The 19,735-nt window shown below is 37.0% G+C and overlaps 1 protein-coding gene across 3 annotated transcripts in view; it reads left to right on the top strand.

Moving 5' to 3' along the window:
- The window catches only part of LOC5567138 (diuretic hormone receptor), a 424,292-nt gene that overhangs the window by 328,712 nt on the left and 75,845 nt on the right, over positions 1-19,735 (top strand). For 2 of the 3 annotated variants that reach the window (XM_021841104.1, XM_021841105.1), the window contains one exon: positions 1,048-1,175. In XM_021841104.1, the coding sequence (XP_021696796.1) occupies positions 1,048-1,175 (128 nt within the window). Of the gene's footprint in view, positions 1-1,047; positions 1,176-10,704; positions 10,801-19,735 lie in introns of those variants that run through there. The other variant, XM_021841106.1, reaches the window with a different exon arrangement.

Genomic DNA, 19,735 nt, shown 5'->3' with positions numbered 1-19,735 from the left:
ATATTTTCAAAGCATGCTTTTCAAAATATCTGTGCAGAAATGATACTCTTTGAAGACTGGGTAAAAGGACTTAAATATCATCTTTTTTCGTTGTTTTATTTATATGATGCAGTGGTGAAGCCAGAAATTAATTCTAGAAACATAAGAGGTCTTGAGAAGAAAAAAAATGATCAGAATACACAAAAACTCCTTTTTCAAATTCCCCCTTTTCTTACCTACGTCCAAAACTGCTACACCATTCATTGCATTTATTGCAAAACTAAATTTTCTCAAATGTATGCGTAAAAAATGAAAAACAAGAATATAAAAAAACAGGTCCATCAATGGTGACAAACAGCGCTTACTTCTTTAGTAGTTAAGTTAGAAGTGCTCCGGGAGTTTGTCATTTCATGTTTGTTGGAATAATAAAAAACTGGGTTTACGAGGCATGAAAGATGAAAGCTAGATTTATGAAAGTTCAATAAACTAAGCCTCACTTTCACTGTAACATTTTATAGGAGTTTGCAAAAATTGATCAATGTTGTGCTTTAATTCTGGAGAGTTATCTGAGATATCCTAGCCGTAACAACTAACCAGAAGGGGCAAGGTTAAGTTGTATATAATAAACAGCAGTTAAAAAACTTTATTAAGAATTATTGAATGTCGACAACAGCGAAACAGCACAGAATACACTGTACAAAATGCATAATTCAAATTCTACTTTAATAAGCCACAAGCTTGAGACATTAAAAGGTTTGCTGATTATTTCAAAGAAACTTGTCTTGCCATTGCTTCGTAAGGTTGAAATATGTCAGAATTGAAAAAAAAAAAAACAAAGTTTTCAAGTAATTTTTCAAAGATAACTTGCATTTTTTATGACGCCAGTCACACTTCGCATTCCTTCTAGCATTAAATCAGCGTGAAGCCAAGAATCCGAGAACCGATCATAAACCTCGTAAAATCTATAATCCAACCCACCTACTCAATTTTCAATAATATACACTATTGTTAACGGGTTCAAATCTCACCCCCTTCTGACCACGCCACACTTTTCTCTTTTCGTTGCAGGGCTTTTCGGTGTCGCTGTTCTACTGCTTCCTCAACTCGGAAGTCCGCCTGGCCCTGCGGCACCGGCTGGAACGCTGGCGAGACGAGCGCAATATCCGGATAGGTCAAGTCCGGCAACGAAGTCGCCGGTAAGTAAGTGTTTCCGTTCAGATTAGCCTGGAAACGGTACGGTTGACCGGGCAATTCGAAAAGGACCTGCGGGCGGGTGGGTCTAACAGTGCAAGAGTTTTCCCATTGAGATGATCGATGAACGGGGACGGAAACGGGTGGACAATAGCGACGACAACAACAACAGAGCAGAAATACCAACCGCTTTCTGAATAGTGACAGACCCCGTATTTTGTAGCCAGAAGCTGTTTTTCTTATTTATGTCCTTCCACTACATCCGTCTGTTTTGCTGTTTGTATGTAGGGCAGATCCTGATACCTTTTCTTGAGTTCAATTTCTTCGATATTAAAGTAGGTAGTTTGCCATGATGACATCTTTACACTTGAAAAGATTCTTTGTTCCCCTTTGGAAAAGTAGTAGAGCTTTTCAACAAGAGATTTTGATAGAGATTATTGAAACATTGGTTCGTTTTACGACAAAAAAAATCCAAAATCCAAATTATTTTAATTACTTTAGTATTAAATTCGGATTTTATTTACTCAAATCAATAATTTTTATTTTTCCTTAATTTTAAAGAATGGCCAAACATGTTAAAAGGATTTTTTTGAAAGTCAACTTGACATTTCAGAGTGGAGGAAAGGGTTTCCGAATTGTCCACTCCAAAATCGGAGTTTTTGAATACATAAGCAAAGTAATTAAACTGGGAAGAGTTTCATTATTTAACTTTATTTACTTTATGAAGAAATTGCAGTACATTAATCACTATATTTCAAATCTGTTAACTCAGTCATCTCAATTTTGTATCACATTTGTACAGAAAAATCACCCGGAAATTTTCTCCTTTATCCACTTCCAAACACCGGAGGGTCCACTTATTGCTTCAATGATTTCTTTGTCGTTTTTGATGTGATAAAATTTACTGTCCGGTTGGTCCTTCGATGTTTGATTTGTAGACCATGCCACATCAGAGTGGTTTCCAATTTGCTCCCTTTCAAAGTCTGTTGTATTGTTCACCTCATCATAATCACTGATGGTCTTGTTCGATGTAGCGTTCAGCTCATCTAGATCAATCCAACCTCCGTCACCATAGCTCAATGTCGTATTAACCACCGCCACCTTCTCCACAACGCTACCGCCTTCCCAATTGCTACTTAGGTTCCAGTAGAGCAGCCAAATGGCGATAACGCCTATCAGCAAAATCCCGACCACAACCACCGCCACCTCAGCGGCAGAACCACAAAGCCTAAGGCAGCAGTTGAAGAATTGGGGGATGCACCCGCAGTAGCACTTGCGGCTATTGTTAAGACATACGCCACAGGATACGGCCAATCCACGTCCCAGCTCACCGCACGGTTTCCCCAGGCAGCCGAAGCACTGGATACAGTTTCGGATGTCAAGCGCGCGTAGCGCTTGGGCACTGGCCATTCTGGTGCCCAGTGGACGCGACTACTGTTTGTCGTACTGACGGTCGATAGATACTGCATGGAGGAATGACGTGTTTTATCGCGATGATAAGTTTCGGAAGTTTACCTGCTGTTATCTTAAATTTGTCAATCCCATTTTTCAATAACAATGGAACTGATTAAGGGGTCAACAAAGCCGAAGTGGTTAACGCGCAGCTATTTAGTATGACCTAGCTGATGGTCGTGGGTTCGAATCGCCCACCGGTCGAGGATATTTTCGGGTTTCAAATTTTCTCGAATTCCCAGGGCACAGAGTATCTTCGTACCTGCCAAACGACAAACGAATGAGAAAATGGTCAATTAGCAAAGAAAGCTCTTAGTTAATAATTGTGGAAGTGCTTATGAGAAAACTAAGATGAGAAGCAGGCTATGCTCTGGTTGAGACGTTACGTCGGATTGAGGAAGAAGAAACTGATTCATTTTTGTGTGGTGGTTACTTTCGTGAACAGCAATGTTATCATTTTTTTTAAGCTAAAAATTGCATACAAATGTGTCGTGGTAGTGTCACATAAGGAATATTCATCAATCAAAGGCTAAGCAACTTTTCGGGGGGCCCAGATAGCCGTAGCGGTAAACGCGCAGCTATTCAGCAAGACCAAGCTGAGGGTCGTGGGTTCGAATCCCACCAGTCGAGGATCTTTTCGGGTTGGAAATTTTCTCGACTTCCCAGGGCATAGAGTATATTCGTACCTGCCATACGATATACACATGCAAAAATGGTCATTGGCATAGCAAGCTCTCAGTTAATAACTGTGGAAGTGCTCATAAGAACACTAAGCTGAGAAGCAGGCTCTGTCCCAGTGGGAACGTAACGCCAGAAAGAAGAAGAAGAGAGTGCCACCAATAGCGTCCCAGGGGCCTTTGCCGTGGGACATGGCAAAAAAGCGCCACTCTGCTTCCAATCCATGTATTTTCTTAAAATTACGTTAGCTGGCAAATTTTGTTTTTTTTTTTTTTTTTTAAAGACACTACACTTTAATGCTTCCAGTGGGCTATTTGCCCTTTGAAGGAAGCACCACACTAGACAACGGACTAGCATGCAACGCCCAGTGGCACAGTCGGAAAACATTCCTCTCGAAAAGTTGTTCGGCCTGTGGCGGGAATCGAACCCACACTCCTTAGCACGATGCAGCTAAATGCCTTGGTGACACTAACCGCACGGCTACGAAGCCCACAAATTGTTATAATGATTTATAATTTTTATAATAAAATAATGTCGAATTACTATATTGATATGGGTTCTATGTAAACAATCTTTGTCGTTTAATGTGATGCAAAGTTTATTTTTCTTACCTAGTATTTCATTGGAGGCCTGACCGCTTGTTGGTGGTTGTGGATCTTGATTCACTTCGCCTCCACCCGAACGTCGTTTTTTCCTGATCACTAAGCATCGTTTGCATCGTTTCATGAAGCTGATGACTATATCCCATAGCACGTTTGTTTCGCCACTGGCTACGCCTGCACTTAGAATTGTTTATTCCAGCGCAACATCTCGAAATCTTAATACGCGATAAATCTTGTTGATCCATCTTTAACTTCTTTTCACAATTGACTTAGATAAAATGAAAAGTGTTTTATTGACATCAAGCTTAAAGTTATCTGCATAGGTAGAACGACAATTGTAAGTTAAACACCTATCTTTCTATACATTCACGCGGTGGTTGTTAACGGACATTTTAGGTAGATAACAATAATAACAAATCTGGCGTGTAACGCAGGTACGTTTAGTAAGTTTTTTTTTCACAAAACTTTTTGTAGAAGAGAATTTATGGTATGGATAAGGTTGTTACTTATCAATGTTTGCAATACTGCTGTAATATCTTTCAAACCATAAAAATCCGTCGGATTGTTAGACGGAGTTTTCTCATAGGCAGAGGCGAAGTCCATTGATTGCCTTCATTTAAAAAACATAATCACTGTATAATTCCGTTTTTTAACTGTTCTCAATTAAAAATACAATCTATTTCCTGATTCAAACGCATTAATCACTTGAAAACACGATCATTGTTGACGGTTTAGAACAAAATCTTTGAAAAAAAATGTTAGTTTTGGACTTGAAAAATTTGTTTGTTGGTTTGGCTTCGATTCATCTTCACCTTAAATATGCCCAATTTACAATGTATGGACGACTTTTAGTAAACTTAATTGCGAAACTTTTTGCCTAAGAACGATCAAAATCTGAAATGACCGTTTTTATTAAATCGACTTTAAATTTTTGAACCATTTGTTTTTTTAGTGTAGAAAATGTTTTTTTTTTCAATATTTTATTTTCTAAACTTCAGGAAATTTCACGACAGTCCCCCATACAACACTTTTTTGTATGTCTTACCGTTTTCGAGTTATACGGGTTTAAAAAAATTGTAAAAAAAAACTTTGACCCTTTCCAAATGTTAGTCTAGATAGATTTTGAAAAAAAAAAAAACAAAATATGCAAAGTATCTTAGTCCCCCCCCCCCTTTTGTCACGTTTTTTGTATGAGTCATCCGAACTTTTTGTAAGGCTTGTCACGCTTGGCTGGACCACCTCCCCCCCGCCACTAGGAGCGTGACGTAATTTGTCCATAACCCCCAAGAAGGCCGCTTCGGTCGTTCAAACTTCTAATGAAAAATTTGATTATTTGTTGGTTAGCCTTTGCCTAAGAGACCATATTTGTGTGACAGATGCATTGCAAATTTCGTAGTCCGCACAGCATCTGTCCAAATTCTACGACCTACAGAGCACAGTGACTCCCGGAGAAGTGATCCAATGTGATTGTTTCGTCCAGGGTTGACCAGGCCTTACGTTGTGTAATTAATTTGGTCGGAGGGGCAGACGAAATAACGAACGACTTCTACTTGTACGATAATTTATTACCACCACCGAGAGGCAGTGCTCCTGCTCGGTGGGGAAACGATACTCTACAGTTACAGTCACAACTTACAACTAATATCACACAGGGAATCGAGTCTCTTATATATGCCAGAGGTAGCAAAAGTGCACATCTCATGTAGCATTGTTACAATACTGTAATGCGCCGACAGCTAGCATCACGCAGCCCAACGCAAGAGCATCAAAGCAATTGGGCTGCTTGCTGCTAGCGGGGGGAGAAACAGAGAAATTGAATAATGTACTACTGCGCTGCTGCTGCATGTTACTGCGCCTTGCAATGGGAGATGATTGCGGTGTGACCGAACAGTGATATATAAGTGATGGAAGTGATCCTCTGGTATTCAATCACCAAAAAGACAAACCCTCGGAATGCTATCGAAGCACTAAAGTTGTGCAACGTCGATTTACTTCCTACCATGCAACTGCTAACGATAATGGCAACGCTTCCTGTCACAACATGCTGCGCCGAACGATCATTCTCATCATTTAAGAACTTAAAAACGTATTTGAGGAACAGCACTGGTGAAGAGCGATTGAACGGTATCGCGTTAATGTATGTTAGTGGTCCTTAGCTTATATGCTTATGCGGGCCACTTAGGTGTTTTCAAAACATAGTGCGGTATTTGAAGGTATTTGAAAATTTCCTTTTAACATTTTCAATGCAAAATATATTTTTTTCCTATTAACACGGAGATGAGTTTTGTGGTCCTTTCGAAATCTATTGTAGTTTGAGATCTTGACCAAAACAATACAGAAGGTATTGTCCTATAAAAAAAGACCCCAAATAAATACGCGTGGGAGTTATGTCTGCCTCATGAAATTTAAATGCTTTTAAATCTTGACGATTACAGAAAGTGAAGAAGTTTATAGGCATTTAGTGCTTATTTTGAACCCTTGGCTTACCAAAGCTTTTTTAAATCAAGATAGATTTAAGAGATAGGGTCTCAGACAGATTTAGAGTTATCCCCAGGCTTGATAATACTCCTCAGCATCACCAGAGTTCATTAGCATGCTCTATACCAGCGTGCTGTCTTTGTCTCTTTGTAAGGGAGCGAAAAAATACTAAGCAGAGAGGCAATAAAAAATGAGCACAACGCAGGAAAATTCCATGAAAAAAGAGTGCAATCACAACTCCGTGAGGCCTGTTTTATTTGGACGGATCTCTTAAGGCGCAAGAGAAAATGGCACAAAAGTCAAAACTGAAAAAGCAGTTTTCTCCTTTTAAAACAATAAATTGTTAAAAATAAAAACACACAGCCTTTTTATTTGGAAAATGAGTGATTCCAAGCAACAGCACCATAATTTGGTAAATTTTTTAATTCATTTTTTTCTATTGAGCTGAAACTTTGCACAGTTTTCCAGTTCCATCTAAATCGTCATTTTCCGATATCAAATCTTCAAGTTGAGTCACAACTAACTTTTCAAAAGGGTGTATGTGAAAATGGTTCAAAAATATTCAAAAAGCTGCACAGCAAAAACGGTTCGTTCGATTGTTAGACAACTAAAGAAACAAAGTTAGACAACTAAATAAAGATTCCAAAAAAAATACACACAGTAAAAAAAAAATTTTTTTGCATTAAAAAACATAATTTTTGACACAAAAACTCAAATATCTCAAAACCCTATCGGAATACCAACGTAACGGGGGGGGGGGAAACGGTCCTTTATATTAGCTATCTACCATAAAAATTTGGTGATGGTAAACCAATAAACATGTTTCAAACATGTCACAATTTTCACATTTAGTAGAAAATAAATAAAGTCGTGAGGAATTAAACTTTCTAATTTCAAGCAAAAAAATGACACAAACTCATCTACAGGTTTTACAATAGTTTCTAGGTCACACCTATCCGTGGTCACCCATTGCTCAAATGATAACTGATCAATATAATTTTCTTCAAACTCAGCGAATAAAGTATTATCCAATGATGAAGAATCTGGACAATCCGAACAAGATCGTAGATAGCAATTTGATGTTGTATTTTCACACAAAAGACTACCTGTTAACATTTTAATATCCTTTGATAAATTGATTCTTTTCAAACTATGTAAGATTAGGTTAATATTTTCGTGTGTTGTGCACACACAAACATTATGTGTTCCTGAATTGGATAGAAGCTTGCATTGCCTCATCAATGGCGTCTTGAATAGACCACGAGCTTGGTAGCATCGACAAAATCAATAATTTTTCTTTCCTTGTCGTGGCTAGATTCGAGAACCTTTCCTTCATATTCATAATTACCTCATTGTAGTCTGTATTTTCCACATCCTCAGGTCCTAATTTGAAGAGGTTTCTTCGTACAGCTTCGTTGATTTCACGGTATTTTTTCTCGGGATAATTGACGTAACCCATCTTCGTCTATTTAATCGGAGTCACTTTTATTCCAGCTATCCCTTCGTTGAAGCGTTCGATGTTGACCTTCTGGATGCACTCATCTTCTGATTGATTTGTTGAAACAGATGTCGCTGATGGTACCGTGGCAAGACTATCTGCACTTGGTACTTCTGATAACTTCTCAGTTGTTGTCGGTGCATCTAGTAATACCTCAGTTGTTGTTGTTTTCGAACTTCCTGCAACCTGATCCACCGATGATATACAGATTGCCCGTTTGTCAACGTTTAAACGGCAGGACGTACAAATGCGTAAATTTGTATTCAATGTAGACATTGGAGCATAACCAGCCGCTTTCAGTTTATCTATGGTGCTTTCGGTGAGATTTCGTAGCTCTTTCGAACACTTTTTTTCTGCAAACGGCCTGCAACAGTTGAGAAAGCGACTACTCATGTTGCTCGTTAGATTTTAATAAACAAAATCACTTTTAAGTTTTTACTGACTTGTTTGGTGTCGTTTGCTTGACTGAAGAAAATTTTTACAATTAAATCTTTTATAACCATAGTGGTAGTATATTTTTAGCTTTTTCGTGAGTATGTTCATGGTATGTACCTATCATGTTTTTGATGTTGTTGAAGTTACTCGCTTTCTCCCAAATATGATTAACAAAGTCTATTCTCTACCAAGGCGGGTCTATACCCAGGTGTAATCAGATTTTAACTTTGTGGAGAAAACCAGCACCGAGAAAACCGACTTGCTTTACGTATACTAGATCACCTGGGTATAGACCCGCCTTGTTCTCTACGAGGTAAACTTTTTGCAGGTAAACTAGTCGTATACCTGTATAGAAAACTTTTTTTGTAGCTTTTGTCTTCAATATTAGATTTCTTATAGGTTTCTTTTATCAAAAGGTTTCAACACTATTGAGAGAATTTTTCTTCAGTTACGTACAATAAAAAATATGACACTATCAAGACTTTAGATCACAACACTGGATCGCGTCTAACTTTCTAATAGATGCTATAATAGTTATGAATAATTAAATAAAATATCATGAAAACGACTTGTTTAATTCACGCAAGGCCCTTAACAATAAAATCAGCAACAAACTGCGGTTCCCGTAATAATTTACACCGAAAATTTTTTTTTCTACTAAATGTGAAAATTGTGACATGTTTGAAATGTCATAACTTTTTTGTTTATTGGTTTACCATCACCAAATTTTTATGGTAGATAGCTAATATAATGGACCGTTGGTATTCCGATAGGGTTTTGAGATATTTGAGTTTTTGTGACAAAAATGATGTTTTTTAATGCAAAAAAAAAATTTTTTTACTGTGTGTATTTTTTTTGGAATCTTTATTTAGTTGTCTAACTTTGTTTCTTTAGTTGTCTAACAATCGAACGAACCGTTTTTGCTGTGCAGCTTTTTGAATATTTTTGAACCATTTTCACATACACCCTTTTGAAAAGTTAGTCGTGACTCAACTTGAAGATTTGATATCGGAAAATGACGATTTAGATGGAACTGAAAAACTGTGCAAAGTTTCAGATATTTTTGAAATGGTCGATCAGAATCGACTTGCATGCCTCCGTGGAATCCCTCAAATAAAAGAGCTGTGTGTTTTTATTTTCTTCGATTTGTCTATTTGAAAAGAGAAAACTGCTTTTTCATTTTTGACTTTTGCACCATTTTTACTTGGGCATAAGAGTTATTTTTTTTAAGTGTCAATAAGGATGAGCATAAAAGCAAGAGAGAAAGAGTATCAGCAAAAATCCTCGCATTTCGAAGCACTCTCACTCGAATCGTTTGAGGATTTTCTGTTAAATTTTCACTCCTCAGAAAAACCTCGAAACCGCTTCATTTTTGCATCGAATAGGAGCTTTTGTCACATATCTGATTATTCCTGATAAATATAATCTATAATCCATAAATTCCTAATAAAACCCTACTGGAAAATGTTTTGTATAATAATGATCACCTTTCGAAAATATAGTTGCAAAGACAAAAGAATATAGGCATCGCGGGCCACTTCACATTAAATTTCAAAATGTATTCGCGGGCCGCTCAAAACGTTCACGAAGGCCACATGCGGCCCGCAGTTTGGTGACCACTGATGTATGTGCATAATAATGTAGCTTTAGATAGATTTACATGTCTATGGTTTATAATATTTTTCTGTTTCATTTTTTTCCGAGATGTCATCCAACTTTTTCTGCTAAATCGCAGGTTCTGATGTCGAAAAGCATTGTAATTTTCCGTTATGTATGTACGAACAGTATAAAATGAGGTTTAGTTTGAAGGCGAAATGGTATAAACCTGATTGATTTTGGCATCAGTTTATTGTCATGGTCTCTAATGCCGACACTGACAATCAACTTGGGCCACCCTATAGACAGAGTTAGTAACGGAGAAGCAATTTAATGACACTAAATAACCTTAACGTGCCAGTAAAAGAAAAACTGTTCCCATTTCAAACACGAATCCCAAACCTAATGCTTCAAAAGTTGTATTCCGCCAGCCAACCCGCTAGAAAAACAACCCCATTATAAAACTATTCCTTTTCATTTGCCGCTATCCCGTCATATAAAAGTTTATCTTCCCTTCCCGCACTTGATTCGCTAACGATCCGAATGGAATTTTGCATCTCGTTAGCTGTTTTTTCACTAACAACTTCGGCTCTAATTTCTAGCGGCTATTTTTGTTCGTTGCAATTTGTGGCGTGATTCCGCAAAAAAAAAGAGTCTCATAAGTCATGGCAAACGACAACATTTGCCTAATGGGGAACGGTTTTTGCCGTTTTTATTTCCATTTCCCAAAATAAAGAATGCATCCGCATCCGAGAGCTCAACGATTCTGATTTGAGTTTTGCTATATTTTTGCAGGTGTTTGAGTTTCGAAAATCAAGACGGTTTTGTGACCTGCACCACCACGGTTGAGTGTACGGTTTAGAAGGCACTAGCTTCACTAACACAGATTCATGACACAAACGATGATGAACAATGACAATGAGGGTGCCCACTACTCCTACTACTGCTAGAGCATGCTGTCGACGGTAAGTGTTTCCGGAATAGTCGTGGTTAGAAAATCCAACCTTCCCCAGAGCAGAACTAGCACAACTTACTGTGATGGATTGTTTCGTGTGTAGAATCCGCTGTCTTGTCTATCCCTAACTGCAGTCTATTTTTACCGTTTTGCTCACAGCTTCTTCCGGCACCATTTCTCACGATAAATCTTGCTGCCCATAAAATACACATTCCAGTATGAACAATAGTGCACTAATCTCCGCTCCTCTAAATCTTACCGCATGCTCTAGCAGTAGTACCTCTCTTCTACATCTCTCTCTCTGAAATGTTGTGAAGCTGTGGATTTTTTGCACTCATCAATTGGCAATTTTCATGACTGCAAGAAATGCATATGTATAAGAAATATCAAGGATAACGTTATTGACCTTCCTTATCTCAGTTGGTAAACGAGTCGCAGATCATGCAAAAGATGGTTCAAATCTCGGCCTAGGCGATAATATCAGAAATCTTGTGTACCGTAATCCGGGGTAACATTGATCAGTTTTTTTGATATTTCTTAACTATTTCATTTGAAAATATAAATGTTTCAAGTTTTGTATTTTAAAAACAAGTACTGCACCCATAGCTCGTCACTATATATTGTATTTTGTTTCTTGAAAGATTTAAGCATGTTTAAAAAAATGTATTATTCTATTTTTTAATTCATCTGATATGGGGTATCATCGATAACCTATGTAAAAAACGTTCGGTAGTATTGAAAATGTCGTGTCATGGCTTCATGGCTTTTGAAGCCGAATATGAAGGTCAAAAGCTTACAAGTCATTTACTTTTTGAATTACCGTAAAACGATATATAATTTTTCATATAATCGAAAGTCAGTTTTCTTTTCAAAATTTTATAAATTTTCAATATTCAAATACCAAGCCTGAGATAAAAAAAAATATTTTTTCTAAAAATTAAGTTAGAGATTTCAAGTCTTCGGCAAAGTTGAAGAGTATGTAATTACAAACAACTTTGCCGAAGACGCAAAATTTCTATAAATTCGCGGTTATGAGATATAGAGCATTTTGTCTTCGACACCCCTTAAAACTTGTTTTTTGTACATAACTTTTCAATAGAATTTTTCACATTTTTCGAATCTTCTACAAAGTTGTTAGGATCGATAAAATACACATTTTTGCTGAAAACGAAAACCTTGTATCTCTTATCGTTAAAAAGTTATAAACAAATTTATGTTAAATTTTAGTCCACTTTCACCTTAAAAATCTCCATTCTACGCAAAATGACGCAGTTAGTTTCATGGTAACTTCAAGTTCTAACTTTCTTCTTTTGCATGGAGGTAATAACTTTTGGAAACAAAAGGTTTTTTGCAGTGTTTTTCACAGATGATACACTCCCGTGCAAATGTTTGGGATCACCCTCTAAAAATCATGAACAATTGTTTTGTCCACATCTCTGTGATAACACGTCCAATTGAAACTCTCTATAGCGCATTTGAAATACTCACTTCGTAAGTATTTTCCCGGAAACAGTTTTTTAATTTTGTGTACTAAATTTTTACTTAAAGTTGTGACATTTTTCAAAAAAACACACTGGAAAAACATGGCAATTTTCCTTAGAATTGGATCGATAAAAATAAAAAATCAATGTATCATAAGAATCGTAATCTTATATTCTTTGAAGAGCGCTTACAAAATTTTGGAGGAAAAATGTGAAAACTACTCAATATTAATGAAACAGTCATTCAAGTTATCGTGCGAAATTTTGGGTTCACAACTCAGTATGATGCTTATCGTGCAAAAGTTTGGGATCACCTGAGCCGCACGCAAATCATTTTTGTCAATATCTCTACCATTTTTCAACCAATTTCAATAGTTCATAACTTTTCCAAACGAAAATAATGGCGCGTTCATGATTGGCTTGAGATTTCACAGAACTATCGTGTTTTTAGTAAGTTCAGGTGAACCCAAACTTTTGCACGATGACTTGAATGACGGTTTCATTGAATTTGAATAGTTTTCAGAATTTTCCACCAAATTTTCGTAAGCGCCTTTCAAAGATTATAGGATTACGAATCTTATGACACATTGATTTGAAATTTTGATCAATCCAATGCTGAGGAAATCAGCCATGTTTTTCCAGTAAGTTTTTTAATAAAAGGTCACAACTTTAAGTATGAATTTAGTATACAAAATTAAGAAAATGTTTTTACTTGTTTTTAATTATGAATCGTGGTTTACGGCTAACCAGCCGAGTGGAAGTTTAACAACTACCGAAAAGCTAAACATTACATATACTTTGCAATTGGATTAAATGGACAAATTAATGTGAAGTTTTGCGAAAAAGTTACACGTCTTCTCAGTGAATCGAACTCACGACTCCCTGATCTCTAGTTAGGGCGTGTTACCCCTACGCCACTAGAGGACTCATGGAAGCAGAATTTAACCTGAATTCGATTTCAGCTCAATAATCACGTGGTCCTTTTTCGCAAAGTGCACCTCTTTCGGAAGAATTAGATGTCCAACCAAACACAACGTTTTCTATATATATCCAATGCCTAGCCCGAGAGCGCATTATTATTTACGTGGAAAGTTCATCGTCCTTCACCAGACTGCATTGTAAAATTTTACGAAAATCGATTGAACTGAAGTGTACTAATCCGAACAGAAAATCGAAGGAAAAAAATAGATCATTGCAATTATGCTAGATATGAAATGTCAAGAAAACAAGATCTACAATTGGGTCCTAAAATTTTTAATGAAATCTTGTTTTTATTTAATAACACGAAAAAGCATGTTATTGTAACTACTTTAGCAATTTTTCCCGCTCAAATAATGGCTTTAACATGTTTAAACTTTAATTTAAAAATTTAGTTCATAAATGAACCTTGACACTTTTGATCATGTTTGACGTTCGCTTAGTCGACAAAAACACCACAGGGGTTATAGTTCGACCACTGGGGTTGTTCCTATCTGACATTTCGGAAGGGACACGGAAAACAAAATACACCCAAAATTTAAGTTTAAGCCAAAGGATGTGACAAAATCTAAAAACATGTTTTTTGGGCTTAAACCAACGGAAAACATTAGAATATTGAGTAAACATGTGTTCTTGGCCTAAACTTAAGCGTTTGGCACTGAAATTAGGACAGGGCTTTAGGACCCTATTGGTTCGAAAACAAGACTGGTGAAAAGGTATTGGGGCCAGTGGTGCAACCAAGGGGGAGTTTTGGGGGTCAAACCCCCCCCCCCCCCCCCCCCCCCAGAGCCGAAAAATTTTAAATTGCTAAATATTCTTGTGAAATTCAGCACTACACATCTTACAACTACAAAGCATCTTATTTTAATTCGTATGAATAATGTGAATGTTAGTAATTTTCAGTTATATACTTTTGAGTTGTGTGGTTTTATTCTTAAACTCTTTGTGGAGTTTGATAAAAACCAAAATTAACTGGTAAATACTACTATAACATGCTTATAAATAACAAAAATTTCTAACCTTTTTAAATCAAACTGAAAGCGTTGTGCCAATATTTGGAACATACGAATTCCTTGATTTATATAAAAAGGAGAAAAACATATCAGCGAATGCTATTGAAGTACTTATCTGCCGGTGGATGCATTTCGGTTCCGTAACAATTATTATTATTATGGCTTTATTAAGGAGATTTTCAGCCCTAGGCTGGTTCATCTCCGTATCCGTAACAAATTTCAAACAATTTTGAGATGGATGTGGATCATGAATTACGTTCAATTTATTGGGTAAACCATACAAATCAGGGGTTCGTTCGAAAGAAGTTGGAAAAATGTGCCCATTAAAAATATGAACGCATTGGCGTCCCACTGCAATAGTAAATCAATATGCTTTTTTACAAAGTCATCCAAAAACAAAGTTTAATGTTCGTATTAAAAATCTAAGGTATCACAAATCACATATTTTGTCATAAAATCTTCACAATGAAAGCAGAACTGATTTTAACCTTTGAAATCGATTTTCTAGGATGTCAATCCTGCAAGATGTAACAATTAGTCTGCTTCCGGCTGTTTAGTTTTAAAATGCTGATCTATTTTCGACCTATTGCAGCAATAGTGTCAATGATTTCTATTAAAAATTGCTGCGCTCAGCGATTATTCTCGAATTAATTTTCATTGTTAAAAATCTTCAAAACATAATTAAAGCGCAAGATAGAAGAAGAGCGGTGGAATGGTATCACACTTATGTATTGTAATTTTTCTATATTAATTTTACAATCCAAATAAATCCATTCCTAAAATGTCTTTTGAAATTTGTAAACATTATGTTTTATTATGAAGGAAACATAGAACTAAAACGATTGCGATAGATATTTTTAAAGAATCGCATTGATGATTTATTCATAAAATAAACATAATTTTGAGTCAAAATTCTTGATAAACTTTCGTTAATAAAACAAGATTTTTCAAAGGCTGCACCACCCTTTGCAAAAACGTACATGAGGAAGTACTCATTCGATTCAAGTAATTTCATTCAATACCTATTTGAATTAAAAGTATCAAGTATTTATTCGCATTTACTTGAATCGATTCATCCCTACATGTGACAGGAACAAAAAAAATCATGGATCGACGGGAAAACGAACCCAGACACCTAAGTATGACTTCGCTTTGCAGCTGTGGACTTAACATAGACTAAGAGGGCCCTGCAAACATTTCAATCAAAATTTCCTAATTCCATTTTTTGAATCTTGGTAGTAGAATTCACTTTCGAGAATCTAAAACTAAATTAATAACTACACACAGCCAAATTTCTGACCCACTTACACAACTAGTTTACTAAGGCTAAAAGTCTCACTAAAAAAATAATTAATGTGGTTTTGCAAACAAACGCATAATGCTTCGATTTTCCTTGCGTTATGAAAATGGCACAACAGTGAGAACTGGTACATGTTATACATTGTATTGAAACACAAAAATGTTTGTATTAAATATATGATCATAGCTTTATAAAGCTTGTAAAATATACCTGACAATTTGATTTCTCTGAATTTGTGTCTCAAGGTCTTCATTGGCCAGCATTCTTAATTGCTCCGATGTACCTTAACAAAAAAAATGTTTTTAACAGGGAGGGTTTAAAACTTAAAATTTTAAATTAACGATAAATCATCTGTGAAAAACACTGAGAAAAACCTTTTGTTTCCAAAAGTTATTAACTGTATGCAAAAGTAGAAAGTTAGAACTTGAAGTTGCCATGAAACTAGCTGCGTCATTTTGCGTAGAATGGAGATTTTTAAGGTGAAAGTGGACTAAAATTTAACATAAATTTGTTTATAACTTTTTAACGATAAGAGATACAAGGTTTTCGTTTTGAGCAAAAATGTGTATTTTATCGATCAAAACAACTTTGTAGAAGATTCGAAAAATGTGAAAAATGCTATTGAAAAGTTATGTACAAAAAACAAGTTTTAATTACATACTCTACAACTTTTCCGAAGACTTGAAATCTCTAACTTAATTTTTAGAAAAAATATTTTTTTTATCTCACTTGTGGGTGGATTGATCATCTTACCCCTAATACCAAAAGAAGCGTCTTTTAATATCAAGAAACTTCATCGAAGACACCAAACATCTAGAACCATTAGTTTTGAAGTTATTCTATTTTGATCGTGAAATCGATGAAATAAATCACTGTGCAATGTTACCCCGCTGATCAATGATACCCCGGATTACGGAACCTAGAAAATAATTAGTGCATTTTATCTTGTATGTGCGCATGTGCAATACTTTTCACAAATGCAAATCTGATATCATTTGCAAAAAAAAACTACAAAAGCTGTAAGAGCAGTAAACTGAAAAACATTATATCTTCTATGGGCAGAAGACCAAAGAAAATGAGTTTTTTTTTCAATATAGTGCTCTAGTCTACAGAACAAAGCCATTCTGAAAGTATAGGTTTCGATTCCCAGCCGGCCCAGGATCTTTTCATTATGTACATTCCCTTAACTTCCCTGGGCATGAGGTATCATCGTACACGAAATGCGAATGCGAAAAAGGAAACTTCGACAAATAAAGCTCCAAGGTTATAACCTGAGAGGGAGGTACAGATACTACACATGAAATATGACAAAGCACTTTTCCAAATTGCAAGATAACTCCCGCTCACCAACGACAATCAAGGCAGGCTTGGAAAAATCGCTAGTTTTCTTTTATTGTGTACCTTCGGTCTTTCTGGACTAATCTGGAAAAAGGGCCATAGTTGAATGTGCATGTATTTATAATTTTGATTGGAAAAGAGTAAAAAGATGCGTGTTTCAATACTTTATTTCGATCAAATTTAAAGGTGCTCTCGTGGCATTGCTTTTGGGTGTGCAGGAATTGTTTTTCAACCGATTGTTGTCAACTTTGTTTGAAATGCAAAAAAATGTTTTGATCAATTACGCGCTTTTATCATGTTTGTCCATGCTTTAAGATCTGGGCTCACAGTGACAGTTCGTGACAGCAGAATCTTGGCTCACTATGACGTACAAAAATTTTGTATCGGTTTCTCCCTCCCAGGTTATAACTATAGAAGTGCTCATAAGAACACCAAGCTAAGAAGTAGGCTCTGACCCAGTGGGCACGTAATGCCACGAAGAAGAAGCAGAAGAACATCCCGACAATCGCTTCCCTATTCTAAGAAACATTAATTTCAGCGTTAGTCTTCAACAAAGTCACTTTATATTAGCATTTCCAAGTGCTTTCGCATTTTCACGCAACGTTCTCCTTGCACTTGCAAACGCTAGCACGCTATTGCCCTCCGGTAAAGTGACCTTAAGGTAAGGCTGCCAACTTTATGACAGTGTTTCCCGCCCCATTGCAGTGCACACATTAGCATACATTTTTCTGCTTGTTAAATTATGCACATGCGACTCACAGGCACATCATTTGACTTTTCACAGCAGTGCGTTAATGGGTATGAGCATGCTAGCTTTGTTGTAATATTTGTTTACAAGTGACTTGTGGACATTTCCTTGGACGTTTCTTCAAGGTTGAAGCGGAAAAATGAGTGAAAAGCTCTAATATATGTGCCCATATAAATGAACTTTAAGGAGGATGTTTTCTGTCATATTGCACATTATTAAAACGAGTACATGAAACAAATAATGTTCATAATTATGAAGGTAATGGATCAGAAAAATCGAAATCAGGTCTTGAAGTTTTTGAATTTATTTTGTGTTTATTTAAAAAACGATAGCGCAGTGTACCGTTATATCTCAAATTTCGAACATAACTCATATTCTGAAGAATGGCCATTTCAAAAATAAATGTGCAGAGAATACAAAATAAAATTTTGAAAATGATTCTGAAACATCCTCCCTGGTATAGTACCAATGAGTTACATAGAATATCCAATGTTGAAACATTGGAACAAATGTCAAATAAAATTATTAATAATTTCAGGCAAAAATCATTATAATCTTCTATTGCCACGATTAATGCGTTATATATTTAAGTTGAGTTAGGTTAACTAAATTGAAAACGTTTTTTTTTTATCTAATAGGCAGGTGAAATCAACGCACCTGTAAAAAATCTGAACTGCTACGGCAAATGAAACGTAATATGTTGTTAACAAAATGTTAATAAAATCTTAAATTTGTTTTACCAAATTAGGATGACAGTGTTGGCTAATAAGGCAATCCATGAGACAGTTGCGATCAGCTGTTTTTTTGTTTACCACGAGATTTTGACGTTTTGCGATCGGAGTGACCGTTCGATTACAAAAGGAAAATGTTAAGCTCTGATAACACTCGCATGTGTTGTTTACCCTTCTGTTTCGGTTGCTTGCACACTTTTAGCTGTCAGTCCTATCGCGGAAAATCCTCATGGATAGCCTTATAGGCCCTGCAAGCCAGCCGTAAAAAAAAATCAAGTAACGAATAATCAACGAGAGAATACGAACCAGGACAATCGGCGAAGACCACAGCGACGTAAAGGGACTAGCGATTGGATGTTCGGTACGTGGAACTGTAAATCTCTCAACTTCATCGGAAGCACACGCAAACTCGCCGACGTGCTGAAGGACCGCGGATTCGGCATCGTAGCGTTGCAGTAAGTGTGTTGGAAGCGATCAATGGTGCGAACCATCTACCAGAGCTGCGGCAACACACACGAGCTTGGAACAGCATTTATAGTGATATGTGATATGCAGAGGCGTGTGATCGGGTGGTGGCCGATCAATGAGAGAATGTGCAAGTTGAGGCTCAAAGGCCGGTTCTACAACTTCAGAATAATAAACGTGCACAGCCCTCACTTCGGAAGCACTGATGATGATAAAAACGCTTTTTACACCCAGCTCGAACGCGAGTACGACAGCTGCCCAAGCCATGACGTCAAAATCATCATAGGAGATTTGAACGCTCAGGTTGGCCAGGAGGAGGAGTTCGAACCGACTATTGGAATATTCAGCGCCCACCGGCTGACGAACGAAAACGGCCTACGACTAATTGATTTCGCCGCCTCCAAGAATATGGCCATTCGTTGCACCTATTTCCAGCACAGCCGTGGAGATCATCACAGCAGACAGAATCACAAATCGACCTCGCTCTGATTGACGGACGGCACTTCTTCGACATTATCGACGTCAGCACCTATCGTGGCGCTAACATCGACTCTGACCACTAACTGTTGATGGTTAAACTGCGCCAAAAACTCTCCGTCTTTAGCAACGTACGGTACCGACGGCCGCCCCGGAACGACCTAGAGCGGCTCAAGCAACCGGATGTCACAGCGGCATACGCGCAGCACCTCGAGGCTGCATTACCGGAAGAGGGTGAACTGGATGAAGCCCCTCTTGAGGACTGCTTGAGAACAGTGAAGGCAGCCATCAGCAATGCAGCTGAGAGCAACGTCGGGTACGTGGGACGGAGTCGACGGAG

The sequence above is a fragment of the Aedes aegypti genome, chromosome 2 (genome assembly GCF_002204515.2).
Source record: "Aedes aegypti strain LVP_AGWG chromosome 2, AaegL5.0 Primary Assembly, whole genome shotgun sequence".
NCBI lineage: Eukaryota > Metazoa > Arthropoda > Insecta > Diptera > Culicidae > Aedes > Aedes aegypti.
This window is presented reverse-complemented; position numbering and strand designations above follow the sequence as displayed.